At 44.5% G+C, this 17,843-nt stretch overlaps 1 protein-coding gene across 1 annotated transcript in view; it reads right to left on the bottom strand.

Moving 5' to 3' along the window:
• Positions 1-969: 969 nt before the first annotated feature.
• The window catches only part of KLHL29 (kelch like family member 29), a gene marked incomplete at both ends in the record, with an annotated part of 255,315 nt that continues 238,441 nt past the window's right edge, over positions 970-17,843 (bottom strand). The window contains 2 exons of the mRNA XM_080617020.1: positions 970-1,153; positions 12,613-12,757. Of these exons, the coding sequence (XP_080473146.1) occupies positions 970-1,153; positions 12,613-12,757 (329 nt within the window). The remainder of the gene's footprint in view (positions 1,154-12,612; positions 12,758-17,843) is intronic.

Below are 17,843 nucleotides of genomic sequence, written 5' to 3'. Positions count from 1 at the left end.
TGCGCAGCCACAACAGGAGGCACCTTCTCCATGTGATGAAAATGTCGACGTCCCACACTGCGCTCTGTGTTTTAGAGGGTTCCCAATCAAACCTCCAGATGGATCCCAAATCTCCAGTTTATCAGGAGAATGCCTCTGGAGTTGAAACAGTTTTTGTTTTGCATTACGGGAATCAAGCACTGCCAAGTTCGCTCAGAAGCTGAAAGCGGGCGGAAGCAGTTTAGAAGACCCCCCCGACCTGTGGGCATGGCCACATGTGCCCACACAATCATCACCCAGAGCAGAAACTCATCCAGCCCAACAGACCTGTTTTGTTTTTAATCTTTTAAAACAAAATTTATTACCAGTTCTTGTCCCCGGTCCCACCTCACCTGCCCTCTGGGCTCTGCTCTAGAGAACGGAAAGATTTGTTTGATCTGATGGAAGACTGACATCAGCGTAAGCCATCTGTCACACAAGATTCCTCTCAGTCATTGGTATTGAAAAGCATGTATTTGTTAAAAACAAATGTAGGAATCAAAGTGGTAAGGACACTTTGACCTTTCAAATAAATTGATGCCTAAAGTGTAATAGTAAAACTAATCTGCATGGTTATTTTAAGAATCAAGCTTGAACTCTAATGTAAAATGCAGATTTTCTTTCTTCTTCTCTTCCTCAGCTTAAAAAATATGTGAAATTCTATTGCACCTGGGTTGACCAAAATCCGATGTCCAGAACAAGTGCCACTATAACATCTAGTGACACCCTTGTATTATTAAGTTACAATTATCTTACATAGCACGGAGCTCTCTGCTCCTTGTTCACCAAAAGGTGAGGATGATTTTTCTACATTCAATGTAGACACTATTCAAGACTTTAGAGCAATATGTTCACTGGCTGGCTTTGCTGCTTTTGTTTCTTAAGTAGTAGTATCCTTCTTGCCTGCTTTCAACAGGTACAAACAGTTCTCCATCCAATTCCTGCGTAACATCAGCCGCTCTGGATGTACTTCTTGATTGCTACGCAGCCGTGTCGAAAAACAGGGCAGGGCATATTTGGCAGAAGTGTCCACGTGTTTGTTTTAGGGTCGTAGGCTTCCATGTTTCCCAGGGCAGGTCCTTCGCTGCTAACGATCCCACCAGTGGCATAAATTTTTCCATCCAGAACCACAGCGCTTCATTCATAAAAAAACAAATACAGTTTGAGTTAGTTTTCTTACCCAGCAATTTTCTTTTCAGGCTTAAAACAAACCCAAGCTTGTGTTACAAGGGGTAAACGACGAACACACTTTTTATTCGTATCTACGTGAAGCTGTGGGGGTGCTTCTCTTACCTCTCCCTTGCTCTCCCCCAAAATGAATGCTTTTTGTGCCCTGCCAGGTAGGTAAATGTTGTCTCTAATTTAAACAACAGAGGCCAATTAGTCCAACTAAGATGCTCCAGCCCACATACCGATCTGCAGCAAATGCAGCAGGACAATGCATCCCTGTAAGACCATCACACGCAAAAGCAATCCAAGCAGTTTGGGGTCCCTAATGCCTTGGTTGGAATAAACCCTGTAATTACTCCTCTAATTATCAATGGATGCTGCGAAGTGGGGGAAAAAACCCTCTAAGAAATGCCCTGTTAGCTCAGCCTCTTCCATAGCCACGCTGCACCGTGGGAGCCTGGGGTTCCTGCTGACCTTGTCTTCATGTGCAGGAAGGGTGGTGTCAAGTGGAAAGCCAACCTGGGGCAGATGGATCTGATGGCTGGGGATGTACGGCTGAGGGACTGCAGAGGAGCTGGATGTTGGTGACTAAAGACAAAAAACCCTACTGCTTTTTTTCAAATGAAAGTGTTTGACTTCAGACATCTCTTGCAAATCAGGGATAATGAGGCTGGGCTAATCCCATGGGCTGTAGGCTTCTGCTAGGAGGGAAGGTGCAGAGTTGTGGAAGGTATTTGAAAGAAAAATTGCCTTTCAGCCTCATCTCTTCTTCCTTCTTCCACTTTACACCTCATCGTCTTCAGCAATTGTGTGCAGGGCATGACACTCACTTTGGGCCAATGGAGATGGACAGTGAGGGGCTGAGATCCTTCTCCCTGCACAGGGGGAACCCAAAAGTGAGGCAGCTATGTTTTCCATCTGCTGGTAAACCTGAGTTTGCCCCCCAACATTTAAAGATGTTGTTAAGCTGGATGGGGCTGTCGGTGGCTTTTCTGGTGGTTGGGTCACTTCCAACAGGAGCCAGTGGATGGCTGTATTGGGAATGAAAATGGAGACTTCGAAAGTGTATACACACCAGAGGTCAGCAGGGAGAAAAATAAGGAAAGGAAGACAAGAAATTAATTGCAGCACAGAACGTGGCCTATATCTAAGAAGGTGGAAGGGCTGTAACACTGTCATTTCTTCTGGCTAATTTTGGAGCAGTGGGAAGAATAAGAAGTGATAAAGGCAGAAGACAGAGAGCGCTGGAAGACCCAGGATGAACTGAGACTAAAGTGGCACTGACAAAGCCACGAGTTTTTGAAGAACACAAAACTCTGTTGCCCTTGTGGAGAAGCTGAGCCTGAGGTTAAAAATAAACCCACAATGACAACAGTGAGGACTCAAATTTAAGCCCAGTCCCTGGGTACTGCCAGGAAATAGGAAATAATGAGAATCTTGTCAAAATAACTGTTAATCTGAAAGGAGGAGGAAGGAGAGAGAGACTTGAAACACTTGATTAGAGCCTATCCACAAATCAGCAGGGCTGGATGATACATAGCCAGGGTCCTAAGGGAGTTTGCTAATGAACTTACTGAACCACTGGTAATTATTTTTGAAATGTCAGGAGAAATGGGAAGAATGAGGACTTGAGTAAAGAGAGCGTCATCCTGAAAGAGGGCTCTGAGGCTGAACGAGCCCATGTCTGAAGAGCCAGAGCTGGTGGCAGAGAGACACTGCCCGGCCAGGACTCCTGCCAGGGATCAGGTCCCTTATGGCCTAGAGGGAGCAGAGGCCGCAGGACCAGCCAACCCAGTAAATCAGACAAATGTGCACATTAAGCCACAGTTTAGGATCTAAGGTATTTATCTGGGGAAGCCCAGATCTACACTGGAACAAGTTATTGTTTAAAAGCAAGACAGGCTGGGAAATACAGCTTGCAAAATACAGCATGAGGAGGAGGAAAGGACAATCTCACCATGTGCTGAAACATCCCCGATGTGGTCGAGGGGCTGCTGAAACCCTAGAAATGAGGCCATGGGGTAGCAGTTGCTGTTTGTGTTTCACTCGTTTTTCTTATTAGTGAAGTTGAAGGAAGCTTATGTGAGTTGGGATATCATCTGGGATGTGCTGGGTGAAGACAATCCAATGTCAGAGATGGACTGCTGTATAGAGCAGTTTTGCTGCCTTGGTTCTCTAATGAAATGCTGATGAGTCATTCAAACAGTACCCATACACCAGTTAATTTAGCAATTTTGTTGGGTGAAGTGGGAAAACCCAAGCAAACTCCCTATCACCCAGAAGATCCCTAAGAAAGGTCTTGGCTGCAGAACTATCAATAATGAGCAATTAAAAGAAATATTAGTGTGGAGCTTGGAGCCTGAGGCTGGTTCTATTAGTGCTCATGATCAAGGACCAGGCCCCATGAATGACTTCGAATAAGCTTTAATTTACTGGTGTGGGCACACTAGTGTAGATGACAGCACCTCACACCAGCACAGGAGAGGACCTTAGTGGCTGTTACCACTTGCACATGGGGCCTGTCTGATACTTCCTGCTCATTACCTGGTGAGCCTGTTCTGCATGGAGCTTTTGACCTGGATGGGATTAATGGGAAGGACAGAGGGAGGACGCTGTGCAGAGACTTCTGTGTAGGTGACTCTGGGAAGAGGAGCCGAGCAACACCTAGTTGAAGTCTGGCCTTAAGTGCCTGGTGTCCACTTGGGCATCTTGTGTTAGGTCTCTAAACAGGGACCTGGGTGCTTTACAAGTTCCTGTGTGGTATCTTAGCTGTCCACATTTCTTCTAGTAAGGTCTCTTCTATCCCATGTTTAGTAGCAGCTACTCTGAGCCGGACCTGCTGTCACTGTAGAGCAGCTCAGCAGCCAAGCACAGCTTCGCAAAATGCTGTGGGTCTGTGTTCCTCCCCGGCCCATGCTCTGGATTAGGGGTTACATCGGGTGGGCAAACGCTGCTCTTGTTCTCCAGCACCCAGGCTACACCACGGAAAGAAATTTCTGCCCAGTATCTGGGACCACTGTCCCATCATGGTGCTAATGATCTGGGGAAGAAATGGAGGCTGAATCTCACCCTCTGAAAGACCATGTGAATTGTAAATGGTGATTACAGCAGCTTCTCCCCCTTTATATGCAATTCCCATAGACAAGACTGGTAAAACACTTAGCTTGTAAGTCATGCCTGAGGTTAAGCAAAACTGAGCTTCTGCTATCAAGAAATAGGCAGTTCTTAGTATGCAGTGGGTACTTAAGTGTGCAGGGGACTTTGGAGACACTCAGGCACCTCTGGAGCTATGCTGGCAGGTAGGTACTTAAGATCAATTACAAATTTAGTCCTAGATTGCTGCTACTTTGCAGTATTAGGGCAATCACTGCTAATTTCTGGGACCTTAGAGGATAGGAAACACAAGTGGGCTTTAAAACCTTGAGGAAAGTAAATGGAAAGGAGTATGCTCATTGCTCTTTCTTCATTACTGTGACAATATTTCTTTTCTCCCCTCCCTTCCATCCCATCAGCTGTAAAAACATCGTTACCAAGGCTGACGTACAAAGAAAGAAATAATTACAATAATTAGGATGCAAGTTTATTGCTTGCTGCCATTAATGCTGAGAGATAAAATGATTACAGGCTGTCAGAGCCTGGGAAAGAAGGAAGGGAGCTCCACGCCACAGAGGCTTGCTGTGGGGATGTAAACCCTCCAGCAGCTTTGAGAGCAGCAACCTCCCCAGCTATGGAGGACCTCCATCTCCCCAGCAGCGTGCCGAGGGTGAAGGTAACTGGCATCAGGAGGGAGGTCACTTCATCCACGCCTTCCAGGGAAATATGGTTCAGCATCTTGCCATGATTACCCAGCCTGCTAGCAACCCTGTGATATTCCCCAGCACTGCCACTGCTAATACAGCCTATCTGCTGACCTCCATGAAGCTACGAATCATACTCCTAAGGAAATCCCAACAAGGCTGAGATTTACCAAGGGCTGGTGGGACCTGGCTGTCCATGGCTACAGTGGTTGCGTAACCTAAACAGCCTTTAAATCTCTTCTCTGCCTATTCACTTTGCAGTCCTTCCCCAGCCTGAGCAAACAGGTGACAGCTGGCCATTAAAGGACTTGAAGAACAAAGTGAATCACTGAATCAAAAAATCACAGAACACCCCAGGTTGGAAGGACCTTGAGAGATCGTCTGGTCCAACCTTCCATGGGAAAGGGACACTAGATGAGATTATCTAGCACCTTGTCGAATTGCATCTTGAAAACCTCTCATGATGGGGACTCTAGAACACCCCTCAGGAGCTTGTTCCAGTGAATGATTGATCTCACTGTAAAAAATTCTTATATTGAGATAAAACTTCTCCTGGTACTGCCTGTACCCCTTGTCTTCACTGTGTGGCTCCTTGTGAAGAGAAAGCCTCCATCCTCCCAGTATCTGCCCTTTAAGTGCTGGAATACTGTGTGAGGTCCCCTTTGAGCCTTTTCTTCTCCAGGGCGAAGAGACCCAATGCCTTCAGTCTTTCCTCAGAAGGCAGGTTCTCCAGCCTGTTGATCTTCTCTATTGGCCCCTCTCTGGACCCTCTCCAGTCTGTCCGTGTCATTTTTGAATGGTGATGACCAGAAGTGTGGTCACCAGTACTCCTGGTGCTGCCGTCAAGTGCTGAGTAGAGTGGGATTAGCACATCTCTCTCTCTGCAAGTAATGCCCCTGCAGGTGCAGCCCAGGATCTGATTTGCCTTTGTTGCTGCATTTGACTTTGCACTGCTTTTTTAATTAACATTTTTAATCACATGTGAGCAAGGCTGCCCGCACTCTAGCTCAGGCGTGGAGCACCCAGGCTCAGCACACAGGAACTGGTGGTGCTTTCAGCTGGGGCCCTGCCACGCAGCTCAGCTGCCATTTGCTTGGTGGCTGCTTTCCCATCAAGACCCTCCACTATGTCTCCTGATGAGTGATAATCTGGAAGCAACCCAAAGCGGAGGATGTCAGCACCTTTCTTCTGTAGTGTCTGAGAGGCAAGTGCCTGGGAGCTTCTGCTGCAGCCTTTCCGTCTTCCAGTCACGATGGCTAGCCATAGCCCAAGCAGTGGCACTACCAGCAAAATCTGTCAATTTTTTTGTTATTCTTATTATTAATTTTCCTGCTTAGTCTTAAAGAACACATCAGCCTCATCGGGAAATGTTAAAAGCAATTTAAAAATAAATCCTGCCTTGTCATGTCTGGGCTTGTAAAAGATTTGAAATTGCTGGATCAATGTGGTGTTTTGACTCCACAAAACTTATTATCATCTGAGGCCACAAACAAAGCTCTTCTCCCTCCTCACTCCTTGCTATGCATGCACATATCTGGAGCAGTTCCATAAACATTATTTAATAATATCAGTTAGACAGACACAGAATCTGCTTAACAGAAAAAAATCCTCATGTTTATTACTGGATGGATTTCCTCCCTGCCCTAAGAGTTCAGGAGGGCTTTACTAGAGATAGAACCAAATTATGCTCGTCAACTGGTTGGCATTAGCGTGAGGCAAGAAAAGCGAGCAGCGTAACAGCTACTGTGGGAAGTGGCTCTACGCAGTGCTGGGCAGAGCTGAAACCATCTCTTAAGCTTTTGCTTAAACTGGAGAACTTTTCTTTAAACCCACACGGTGGTTTGCAAGACTGAAAAGAAAGGCGCTGCTGTGTCTCTGTGGGTAGTGGTGGTCAGGGTGCCCGAGTGTCATCCTGAGTTTGGGAGCTGTGCTGACAACCTCCATGGCTGTCTGCAGCCAGGTTATGTTTGAGAGGGCTTGAGCTTGGGTGGCAGTGTTGTGCTGCCACAGGTTTCATCTTTATAATGAGATGGATAAATGAGGGTCCACATTAGTTCTGGTCAGTTAGGAGGGTATCATGCCACTTTATGAAGCAGGATTATTAGTGTGGGTGTTTTGGCCAACCTCCAGGTAGATTCTCCTCTGCTCTGCGAGCATTTTTCCTTGCTAATGATCCAAAACCATGATATGGCATCATTACTTGGTGCTGAAAACCAGCAATATTTTATTCTGAAGTCCGCTGCACATCAGTAACGGCCTGAGTGCTCTGCCTGTACCAGCTATGCTTTAATGCACACCAAAATCCTTCACGTCGCCAGCTGCGACAGAAATCACTGCGATTAGTTTGGTGTGGCATTTCTCATCCACCGTCCATGCAGCATAGTCCCAGACACATATCTCCTTCCAGTTATGCTGGAAGATTTTGGTTTTCCCTTCTGGACCACAAACATTTCCAGCAGCAAATGCTGCCTGCTGAACAGAGCAGCCTTTATGTCTGTGGCCTTGAGAAGTATGAGGCCATTAAGGATTCGTGCTCTGTAATAGCTTCACCTGGGAATATCCATTAGACAAGCTGTGCTCTAACCCCTTCCAGTGCCGGAAGTTACCACAAACTTTGCAACAAGGAAAGGAATCAGCTGGGGGAGTCTGCAGTTGGTGCAGTACATTAGCAATATCTTGTAGTTAAGCACAGGAGTCACCATGCTTCGCTGTCCAAGAACAAAGGCTTAGTTAAAAAGAAGGCGGGGGAAAGGGGGAATCCACAAACCGACCCTGGTCTTGTGCTGTTCAGCCTGAGTCGAAGTTTTATTAAAGATTTCCATTCGGCAGAACCATCTAATAAATCTTACTGGTTAACAGTCAGAGGAGGAGGAAGAAAATGCTTTTCTGGTGTCTGTTGGGAATTGCTGGTACTAAATTAGCTTCTCTGGAATTATTGCTGGCACCATCACACTGCCACTGTTGCCCCGTGGAGGCTCTCTGTAGCACACGCCTGTTTGCATGCTGCCTGCATCCTAAGCAAGCGGAATATGGAATTTTTAATCATGCACAGAAACGCATTCGGTATTCCTTTTGCTTGAGGAAAAATAAACCCTTGAAGGGCATTGCGGGAAGGGAGAATGCTTGCCTGCAAAGGGAGGAATTGCCACTGTTGGAGGGGAGGGATGCCTGTGCAAGTCTTTCTGCAGGGAGGTATCCAGCAGAGGAAGGTGTGATCATCCCAGCTCTTCATCCCTGTGGGCTGCTGTCTGCCGCCTTCACCTCCAAAGATCCCAAAAAGGAACAGGGGGATCTGTTCATCTCTGCCAAACCGAGATGGGGTCCATGTGGCAAACTGGACACGCTTACCTGATGTTTGGGAAATGTCAAATATCTCCCTCACACACTGTGTAGACGTTTGAGATCTATATGTGAGTTGTCATTGAATTTTAAAATGCTTCAGGCCTATTACAGCTCTTTGCCCATGTGGCACCATCCCTCAAAGGGTTAATTCTAGGTCAACGCGAATTTCTTATTGACTTCCATCAGGCTGGGCTTAATCTGAAAATGATGCTCACTTTGCTCTTCTGCTGATTGTGAGCTGGAGACCTGAACCATTTATTTTTTGTTTTTCACTAAAAGTCATTTAACTTGATATTAAACCCATTTGAATGGACCTTTAATTCTGCCATGCGGGGAATGCCATGCACATCTCTTTTCCCTGTGCTCAAAGCCATCACGCTCCCTAGACACTAACATGCAGAAAGAGTGCAGATAAAAATGAAAGTGATGCAGTCAAGATTTTTCCCAGCAAATTCGGTATCGAGTAATTCCTGGTGAGAGGAGATCAATAGCATGCAGTTAATTTTTAAGTTGTTTATGTTGCTGCTTTTAAAACATGGTTTCTGTGATCCATGCTAATGAGTGGAATGGGGAATTTACAGATTCATAGACTAAGGTCAGAAGGGATCTCTGTGCTTAGTTAATCCGAGCTTGTGTATATGCAGGCTATGGACTTTCCCCCAGGCAGCATCCCTGTTGGAAAAGTATCTAATCTTCTCTTAAAAACACTGAGCGTTGGTGAGTTCACCCCCTTCCTTGCTGGTTCTCTGTTTAATTATCCTGGCTGTTGGGAAAGTGCCTCACTTAAAGGCTGAGATGTGTAACTTGACTTTCTAGCCCCTGTAACCCGCTACGCCTTTGTCTGTGAGCCTGAAAGCTTTTCCACTTGTTCCCAGTGATCAAGTCACCTCTCGGCCTTTCTTTGATAAACTCCTTAGATTTCATGTCAAAGATTTGATTTCCAGCCTGGGGTCACTTTTGCGGCTCCCCTTTGAACTTCTGCTGATATTTCCACGTTGACGCATGGAACCAACACCTGCATTCCTCTCGCCACGCTGTACTGCAGCAGCACTCTCTCTTCCCATCTTCAACTTCTTTTCCTTGCTGTGTTAGGGCTTGTATTATATATCCAATATTGCACTGACCTTTTATCCACTGCCTTGCAAGGAGAGCTCATGTTGTGTAGCTCTGAGTGGCCTCCTTTGCGTCCTCTGAGTGCCTGACTTTCTAAGGGGAGCAGGGCTCCTATCATTGTGCTTCCTCCATGTATTACTTTGCATTTAAAATACCACTGCTAGCTTGAGACAGACTAACTGAGACATGCAGATAACTGACTAAAATAGCTCCTTCTGTAATATTTTTACCCACTGTTACACCACCTGCAGCCTTTACCAGGGGAGATTTTTCTATTACCTGGATGGTTGGTAGATCTATTAAACAGCATTGAAGAAGAATCAATGCTTGCTACCAGTGGCCTTGCTCAATGATATCTCCTCATTAACAACTACATTTTGAGATCTGTCAGTGAAGCACATTTAATCACTCTAATGTGTGCCTTGTTAATTCCATATAATACCAGACAAATACCTTGGAGAAATTGCAGCATATTATAGCATCAGTTGTCTTTAGCAGCCAGACATGTTTTATTAAAAAACAAAACAAAGAATGCAATTTCCACCTGCACCCCCCAAAAAAGCAAAAGTCAATAGGTTGGTTTAACAAGACCTATTTTCCAGGAAAGCTCATTGATTGCTATTCATCATAGTATTAGCATCTAGTTATTTGATGATGAAATCCCAAATTAACCACTCTGGTATTTTGCAGAGGACTAACATGAGGCTGAGTGAGACCACTTAGCCTGATGTTGGTACTTCGCAAAATTAATTGCTGCACTAAAATTCTCCCTTTCACCTTTTTAAAATATGGAAACACTTTGGCAGTGCCCTGATCCATCCTGAGCTGTAAGAGTTATTAAAAATCAACATTAGTGCTTCAATCAGCTCCTCAGCAAAGTCTCTAAAGACACCTGTGTGTAAGACAGCCGGGCTGCCTGATCTGAGAACTTCACTGCTGAGTTCACACCTATCCTTGTTGCTGACAGTGACTGCTTTTGGACTCTCACAGCAGAACATGGAACGAAACCATCTTCCTCCCTTCCAAATACAGATCAGAAGTAGCCAGTGGACTGGGATGTGTTACACTTTGTTGCCTCATCAGCAGTGGTTTTATAACTGATTAAGATCACAAATTTGATCCCCAAGGGTTTAAATTGCCTTTCTTTTCACTCCTATGAGCCTTTAATACTTCATTGGTTTCCCCAGGCTCCTGTAGCAGTAGCCAGTTTCTAACCTATTTGTTACTGCTAACTTCTCATCCTTCCTATTTCCATTCAAACTGATTTATTTATTTTTTGTCATAGGTTTTACATCTCCTTTTGGCTGAAATATTTTTTCCTGACTGTTTCCCAGCACATTTAACAATTTTTGAAATTGTGCCTTTTCAGGCATCCAATTGGGATGTATGAACTATTCCTTTTTTTGGTGGTTACCCCACTATCAATGTAAGTTTCCAGTCCACTATTGCTTCAGAAAAAAAAGTAATTTGAAAGTTTAGTGACGGGTGTCATACTCTACTTAAGCAAAACCAGTTTATTACGGTGCCACAGCAGCAGCCAGTATTTAGGTCACTGGTTAGTCTCCTTGGTCCATTGCAAGGTCTCCCACTGATTCCCTTCTGCAGGGTGCAGAGCAGAGTATCCCTTCACATTAGAAACCCTTGGGAGTTTTCATGTGAGATGCCCAGCCAATAGCTCCTGCTTGAAATCACCCGTGCAATTTCTTTTATAGTGCGTTCCAGATACTTCATTAGCAGATTTTTGTTACATTTTACAAAACAGAGATGTTCTAAGAGCTGCTCAACCCTCTCTATGGGAAGATACAACAATGTGTTGAAAGTACAAGTCCCTCACATTTCATTTTACTGCTTAGGTCTCTGATCCTGAACTGCATTGTACCCTTTATTTCTGGTTTTCAGTAGAAAAATACCATTAGCAGCTGACAGCACTGCAAGCTTCACCTCCTGCTACAGCAGAGGGACAAGGAAGACTCGTCCTTAGTGCAGGGTCTAAGCACATGAAGCCGGCTGCCTGGACCCCTTTACTTTACAATAAAATCTGCTCCAGCAGCCAAGAGAGGGCGCTCCTTAAATTAACAAAAGAAACGGAATGAAAAACCGGGCGAAAAAACCAACCCCGCAAGAAGAGAAAAACGCAGCATGCTTTCTAAAAGGAATTTTCTCATTGTACCAAAGTGAATGGTTAAATGCCACAAGGTAAAACATGGAGGTGCTTTTCAACCATGGGATGGGGGCTCGGAACACTGCTGGGGAAGTAGCAGTGCTATGGGCTAAATGACTGGGAGATGCGGGTCTGTTGTGGGCCCAGCTGCTGCCCCACCTGCTGTTCCTCCCTGGGCTGCCAGTGTCTTGCCTGGGCACATGCCTGGCACAACCCCTCTGTCCTGGTTTTGCTCAGTGCCCTGAGACTCGTTGCATCAGGTATTAGTAACAAACCCTCACCCAGCGCCTGCAGCAGTTTGTGAACCAGCGATGGCTTTTTCCTGTGGAACCGATAGCTCAGCCAGCTCTCAGCATGGGATCTGCTCTGAGAGGGGCTGGTGCTGTATAAAGCCTGAAACAAGCCTGTTTGATTGCCCGTTAACAGCCATGAGTACTTTTTAAAAGGCCTTTAAGTTCTGTCAGTACCTGCAATGGGGGCTAGGTTTTATTTTTGTCAGCTAATTTGGGCAGTTTCTTAAACCTGTGACCGGGACTGGGGAAGGAAGCCCCAAAAGCTACTGAAAGAACGTAATAAATAAGAATAACTAATATCACTGTGTGGTGCTTACTCAGTGTTTTTTTTTCTTTCAAGGATCTTTTAGGTGGTTTCTAGCAAAACCATGTTCCACATTATAATGGTCTCTCCTACAGCGGGTATTTATCATCCTCTGGTTACAAAGGCAAACTGAGGAAGACAGTGTTCCTGTAGTTACTGAAGGAGCCCACCATGTCTCTCCCCACGATCCATCACTCCTGAAGTTGAAGAGACACATGAACCATAGTAGGGTCCTGGATGTGCACTTTGGGAAAATGCTGTATCCCTGAACATGTACAAAAAAGAGATGAGGAAAGCCCCCAGATGATCCACACCTCCCTTCCCCTCTCCCCTTCACTATTAGATTGTATTAGCTTATTTATCAGCAGAAAATGTTAAAGGCACCGGTAATTCAGTTTTAATGGTTTTTCTCACCTGCAGAACTGCCTGGAGTGGTTCATGTTGGGACCTGCTTTAATATTGCCTTTCTCTGGGTCATAGATGGTGGTTGCTCGTGCATACGCTCCTCCAAGAATAAAGATGAACCCATTGAGAGTGACTGCAGGAGCATATTTGTTATCTGTCAATGGAAAGCAACACTGAGATCAGTTTTAGGCTCAGGTTTGGAGACTGGTTTTTTTATTTATACATGCCCCTTATTTATAGATAAGTCACGTTTCTCTAAACCTCCAAGGCTAAGGAAAGAAAAATGAGGAAACCTTTCCTGGTTTTGTTCTCCTCTCTCCAAGTTCTCAAAGGCACTTTTAAAGTTCATCAGTCCTTCATCCCCCCAGTATGCACCTCCCTCTGAACTGGGAAAGCACAATTATCCTCTCCCGAAGCCTGATGGAGTCACCGTGAAAGCTCCACTCTTACATACGAAATTAAGATGTCAAGTTGCTTCAGAATTTAGAACTGCTGCAAATTTTAACTCAGATGCTTCCCATGCCTGTGCAGCAGCTAAGTACTGTAGAAACCCACAGCGCAGAGGCCTGCTTAACAACACCCAATAGTTGGTTCTCTTTAGTATTCTGCTTTTGCTTGTGGGAAGGTCACCCACATAATCCAGAAGATTTTCTGAGACCCAATTTTTTTTGCCTTCATCTGTCTCGTAAATTCACTTGCATTTTTATTTTCAGATGTGTGCGTACCTCCAAGCAGTCCTGTATTTTAGCAATATACTCTGCGATGCTGGAGTTTGAAATTACGGAAGTCTCTTATCTTAAATCAAGTTCAGTCAGAGGTTCCAAGGACGCTTGAAAACTCTTGTGTTAGCTGCGGCGTTATTAGAAACATTGGTAAAACTTAACCATAAATTATCAAATAAAATAAATCTAATTTAATTAGTTGACTTGTCCCGTATGCCGTTAGCATGCCATATGCACATGATTAAATATGAGCCAGTTGGGCTGAAATTTCTCATGATGGTGTCTGTCTTGATGTGATACAGGTTTTTTAATCAACACTTCAGTGAAACCAATCAGCAGTGTCTGGAACAAAAGATGGCAAAATACATTCCTTTACTGGAGTTACAATAAGCCTCACACTAGTTCTCTAAGAAGCAAGAGCCTAAGCTCTCTGGTGTGTGAAGAAGATGTTTCCTGGGTGGCTATCCTGGTGTCAGGGGGGCACAGAAAAATTCTCCATACATGGATATAAGGTAAAGCCTTTCCAAAATCTGCATTTTTATATGCTCAGAAAAGGTTGGGTTTGCATCTCCAGTGCAGAACCATCCTGGACACAGTGCTGATGGCCTCAGCCACTGCAGCCCTCCTCCTATGTCCAGGGAGCTGGGCAACACGCCTGAGAGGAGGTGCGATACCAGCTTTATTATGCTCTTACATCTCCAATAAGTGCCTCCACATAACGTCAAAGGGGTCTGTATGTTCCTCCCAGATCTGTAACACTATGACTATGTCCTTTTATGAACACAGAAAGAGAAGGGTTTAAACCAGCCCCTGCAGCTTTACTTCTGGCATTTGCTTACTTCTTCCATCACCGATCTTCTAACCCTGAGGTTCTTGTAAAACCACCTTATTCCATTAAATATTTTACGAGAGATTTAATTTGTCAGTAGTCAAGCAAAAGCTGATGAATGTCTCCAGAAGAGAGGTAATTTCCTTAACTGAGGTTTGAACTGATTAAACTAGAAGGGAAATAATGGTTTTGTGGTGTTTGCTTCTGTTCCAGCACAGCCATGGGGTGGTCTGGTCCAGTTCATCTCACCCATGTCAGTGTGTGCTCAGGGGGACATAACAGGGGTGCAGCACCTGGCATGAAACCAGACAAAACATGTTATGGGTTAAAGTTGGGCTCCTATTGCGCTGAGTATCTACAGGCATATGTCAAAAAACCACGGATGTATTAGGAAAATGTCACTGATCCTTGGGAACAGATGGGAAGAAACTAATTCATCCAGAAAATAGAACAAGGAGTATTCAGTTTCTTCTCGGTGCCACTAAGCCACTATAATTCATCAGAAAGACTTATCTGTCCTAACAACCCGGCTCACATCCCTTTCCAAATCAGACTTGCATATGTGACATTTTTTCCAGTTAAGACACTCATCAGAAATTTTCCATATTTAATTACCACGTCTTCCTGGGTTTTTTCCTTTGACTTGCACTGTTTTGCAGGAGAATGAAACTCTTGCATAAAAAATCAGAACTCGGCTCCCTAATCTCACAGGGAAATTATTTGGGGCTCCCTCAAGGCAGAAACAGCGACTTCTCAGGAGACTGAATCACTGACTTCACATTCCTTTTTGTTAAAGAAAGAGAGGGAAACCCCTTGGTTATTTTTATAGTGCCTTTTTTTTTTCTTTCTTTTAAAATAGGCAGACACTCTGATACTCTTTTTCTTATTTTTTAAGAGTCAATTGTGTTTGATTATCATCAATTTTTCAATACATCACCTATCTGTTGTCTTTTTACTGCTTTTGTCTTTAGCTACCATTTCATAAATTGATATAAAATAAGCCTGTGATAAAGAAACAGAGAAATCACTGCTGCTTGTTTCAGGAAGGGAGACACTCACAGCAGTCTCCTGATCCTGATGAAGATATGGCAAAAAGACACAAGGGACACCCTCAAGAGACAGGCAGAGAGAAGACAGTGGGTTTTATTTTTGTTTTGTTACCATGGAGGCAGGAATTGTTCATGCACACAAGGAGTGTGGAAAACTGAAGCCATCATTCCTGCTACCCAGGTGTGGATGACCACCTTCAGTCTTTAACCTCACTTCATCTTAGGTGCTACCCACACTCTTCCCTTGCTGTTGTCTATCCCAGGGCTTGGAAGCCTCCTGCAAATGCTCAGGAGACTGCAACTTCTGTTGCTGCTCCAAGTCCTCACCATGCTCATAGTGTAAAGCAGGTGGCTGGGGAGCCTGATTTTGCAAAAGCATGTTCTGGTTGGGCTTTTTGGTCAACGCTACTGGGTGTACATGGGAGTTTCTATGGGTCAGAGGCTTATGGTGGGATATACCAGGGACACTGGTTATTTCAAATGACTCCTTCCCTGCCAGAGGGAAGGAACAGAGGGGAGAAGCAGCACAGAAACAGAGAAGCAGCCTCCCTTCCCCTCCAAACTTCAAGTGTTGGGGCTGTCAGATACAGTAATCCATTTTAAGCTGGAAAATCTTAAATGGGATTTGTCCAGGACAGCAAGCACACTTGAGATTAAAAGGCAGAATAAATGTAAAGGAAATAATAGATAAAAGGTACTCTTCTGTCTAAGTGGATAAAATAATAAAATCACTCTTCTTTGCTGTTGCTACAGGAAAATATGCAAGTATTTCTATTCTAGTGGCAAGTCATTGCAGGAAGGGGTATGCACTCAACAACAATCCTTGAGCCGGAGGTGTACTTCACATGGGGTTGATATTTTAACCTACCAGTGTACTCCTCACTTAGTAATGACAGCGTACTGTCTGTGATGTGTTTCGTGGCTCTCCTATCTCTCAGTACATTATATGGTCAAGTAGCACGGTCCTGCTTTCCCTCCCATGATTGCTTAAAGATCTTATGTTGCCTCCCAGTGAAGCACTCGGTCAGAGACTGAAGTGGCATTACACTGAATGGCAGCAGCACTTCATATGGGAAAAGGTTATTAAAACCAAGCTATTTTTTTACCATTTTTATCATGAAGAAAAAATGCAGGCATGCTACCGGTCCAGATATAACTCCAGCCGAAGGGTCTCTCTGCAAGCGCAGGTGGCCAGTGGGGAGGTTGATGCAAATGATGAAGCAGATTGGAGAACAGAGGCTAGTTAATATAAAATAAATCTGCTTTTAATAGTAAGTGCCTCTTCCCCTCTCTGAATACTATGCAGACAAGCTCAAGAATGGCATCGTAATGGATAAGATAACATTCTGCGGCAGCTAGCAGACCTTGGTCTGATCCTTAACATAGCTCAGGAGGCCAAAGTGCAGCTACTGCAGTTAACAGGAGGGGCTTGGATGTCAGTCCTCCGGCACGGTGCTCTCCTCTTGGCTGATTTCTCGTAACTACACAACAGGTTGAAAGGCCCTAGGGTTTCCTCAGTGACCCTTGCACAAACTTTCCTTAGGGACCCTGAAGTTGAGTGTCCTCACTTACAAATGCTGCATTTCATGTATGTGCGGTGGGATCACGGGTGCCAAAACAGAAAGCTCCACCTGCTGCTGTGGGGCAGTTTCAGCATCAAATTATGAGACAAATGTTGACGAACTGAAGAGAGTTGGACAAAGCATGGCCACACAGATGAAGGGGAGGTAGCAAGGCAGAGAAAGTATGTGCAGTGGGAACACATCAAGGAGTGGAAAAAACCATCCTGAATTCTGCATACGGCATATACAGAGGAGAAATCAGTGAGACAAAAGAAAGTAATATTCAAGCTTACTAGTGGGATAAACACCAAGAACTAGTCATGGCAAGAAAAATACACTGTAGGATGAGATGAAACCTTCATTGCTTTGAGACTCAATAGGTGAGAGCTGGCCAAGCCCATACACAGGTACAGAACTATTGGCCTTGGGGAAAGGGGCAGGACATGTGTCTGATTTTTCTTGTAAAGTCCAAAAATAAGTTAATGGGAATGATTACGCATTTTAACCAAACTAAGCCACAGGACAGTGCAGTAAAAATGCACGCATGCTACTAATGCTGTTTTCCAGATATTTCTTACATTCTCAGCTCTGTGATTGTCCCACATATCACTGCAGGAGGAAATGGCATGGTGAGGAACTAGATAGTTGTCTGGAAATCTAAAATGCTCATAGATCTTTGACTTCTGTGTTCCCATAGTTCTCACCAGATTTTAAAATTTAATAGCGGTGATGACGAAACACTGGGTTTTGTGCAATCCAGAAACATTAATGAAAACTTGTAATTCCACCAGTACAGACACTGACTGTACAGAGTGTCAAAAAAAGGTATATTTTAGTGTCCTGGCATGAAGGCACAAAGTGAACTAAAAGGCAGTGACTAGATAATTAGGCTTAGTAACAACCACTGACTTCAGCATGTCTATAGCCATCTTGTTAAATAAGACAAGCCTCAGGAAGCTGGGCATGGAATATTTTTAGCAGAGTGATATAGGGCAGCCTGGCAAGATAGGGAAAGGCAGGTGCTGCAAGTAGGTAGCCTGGGTTCATTTGCTATTGTAGGACTTACTTTTGCTTGACA

The sequence above is a fragment of the Psittacula echo genome, assembly GCF_963264785.1.
Source record: "Psittacula echo genome assembly, chromosome: 4".
In the NCBI taxonomy this organism is placed as follows: domain Eukaryota; kingdom Metazoa; phylum Chordata; class Aves; order Psittaciformes; family Psittacidae; genus Psittacula; species Psittacula echo.
Note: the sequence above shows the minus strand (reverse complement) of the source record. Positions and strands in the feature narration are given on the sequence as shown.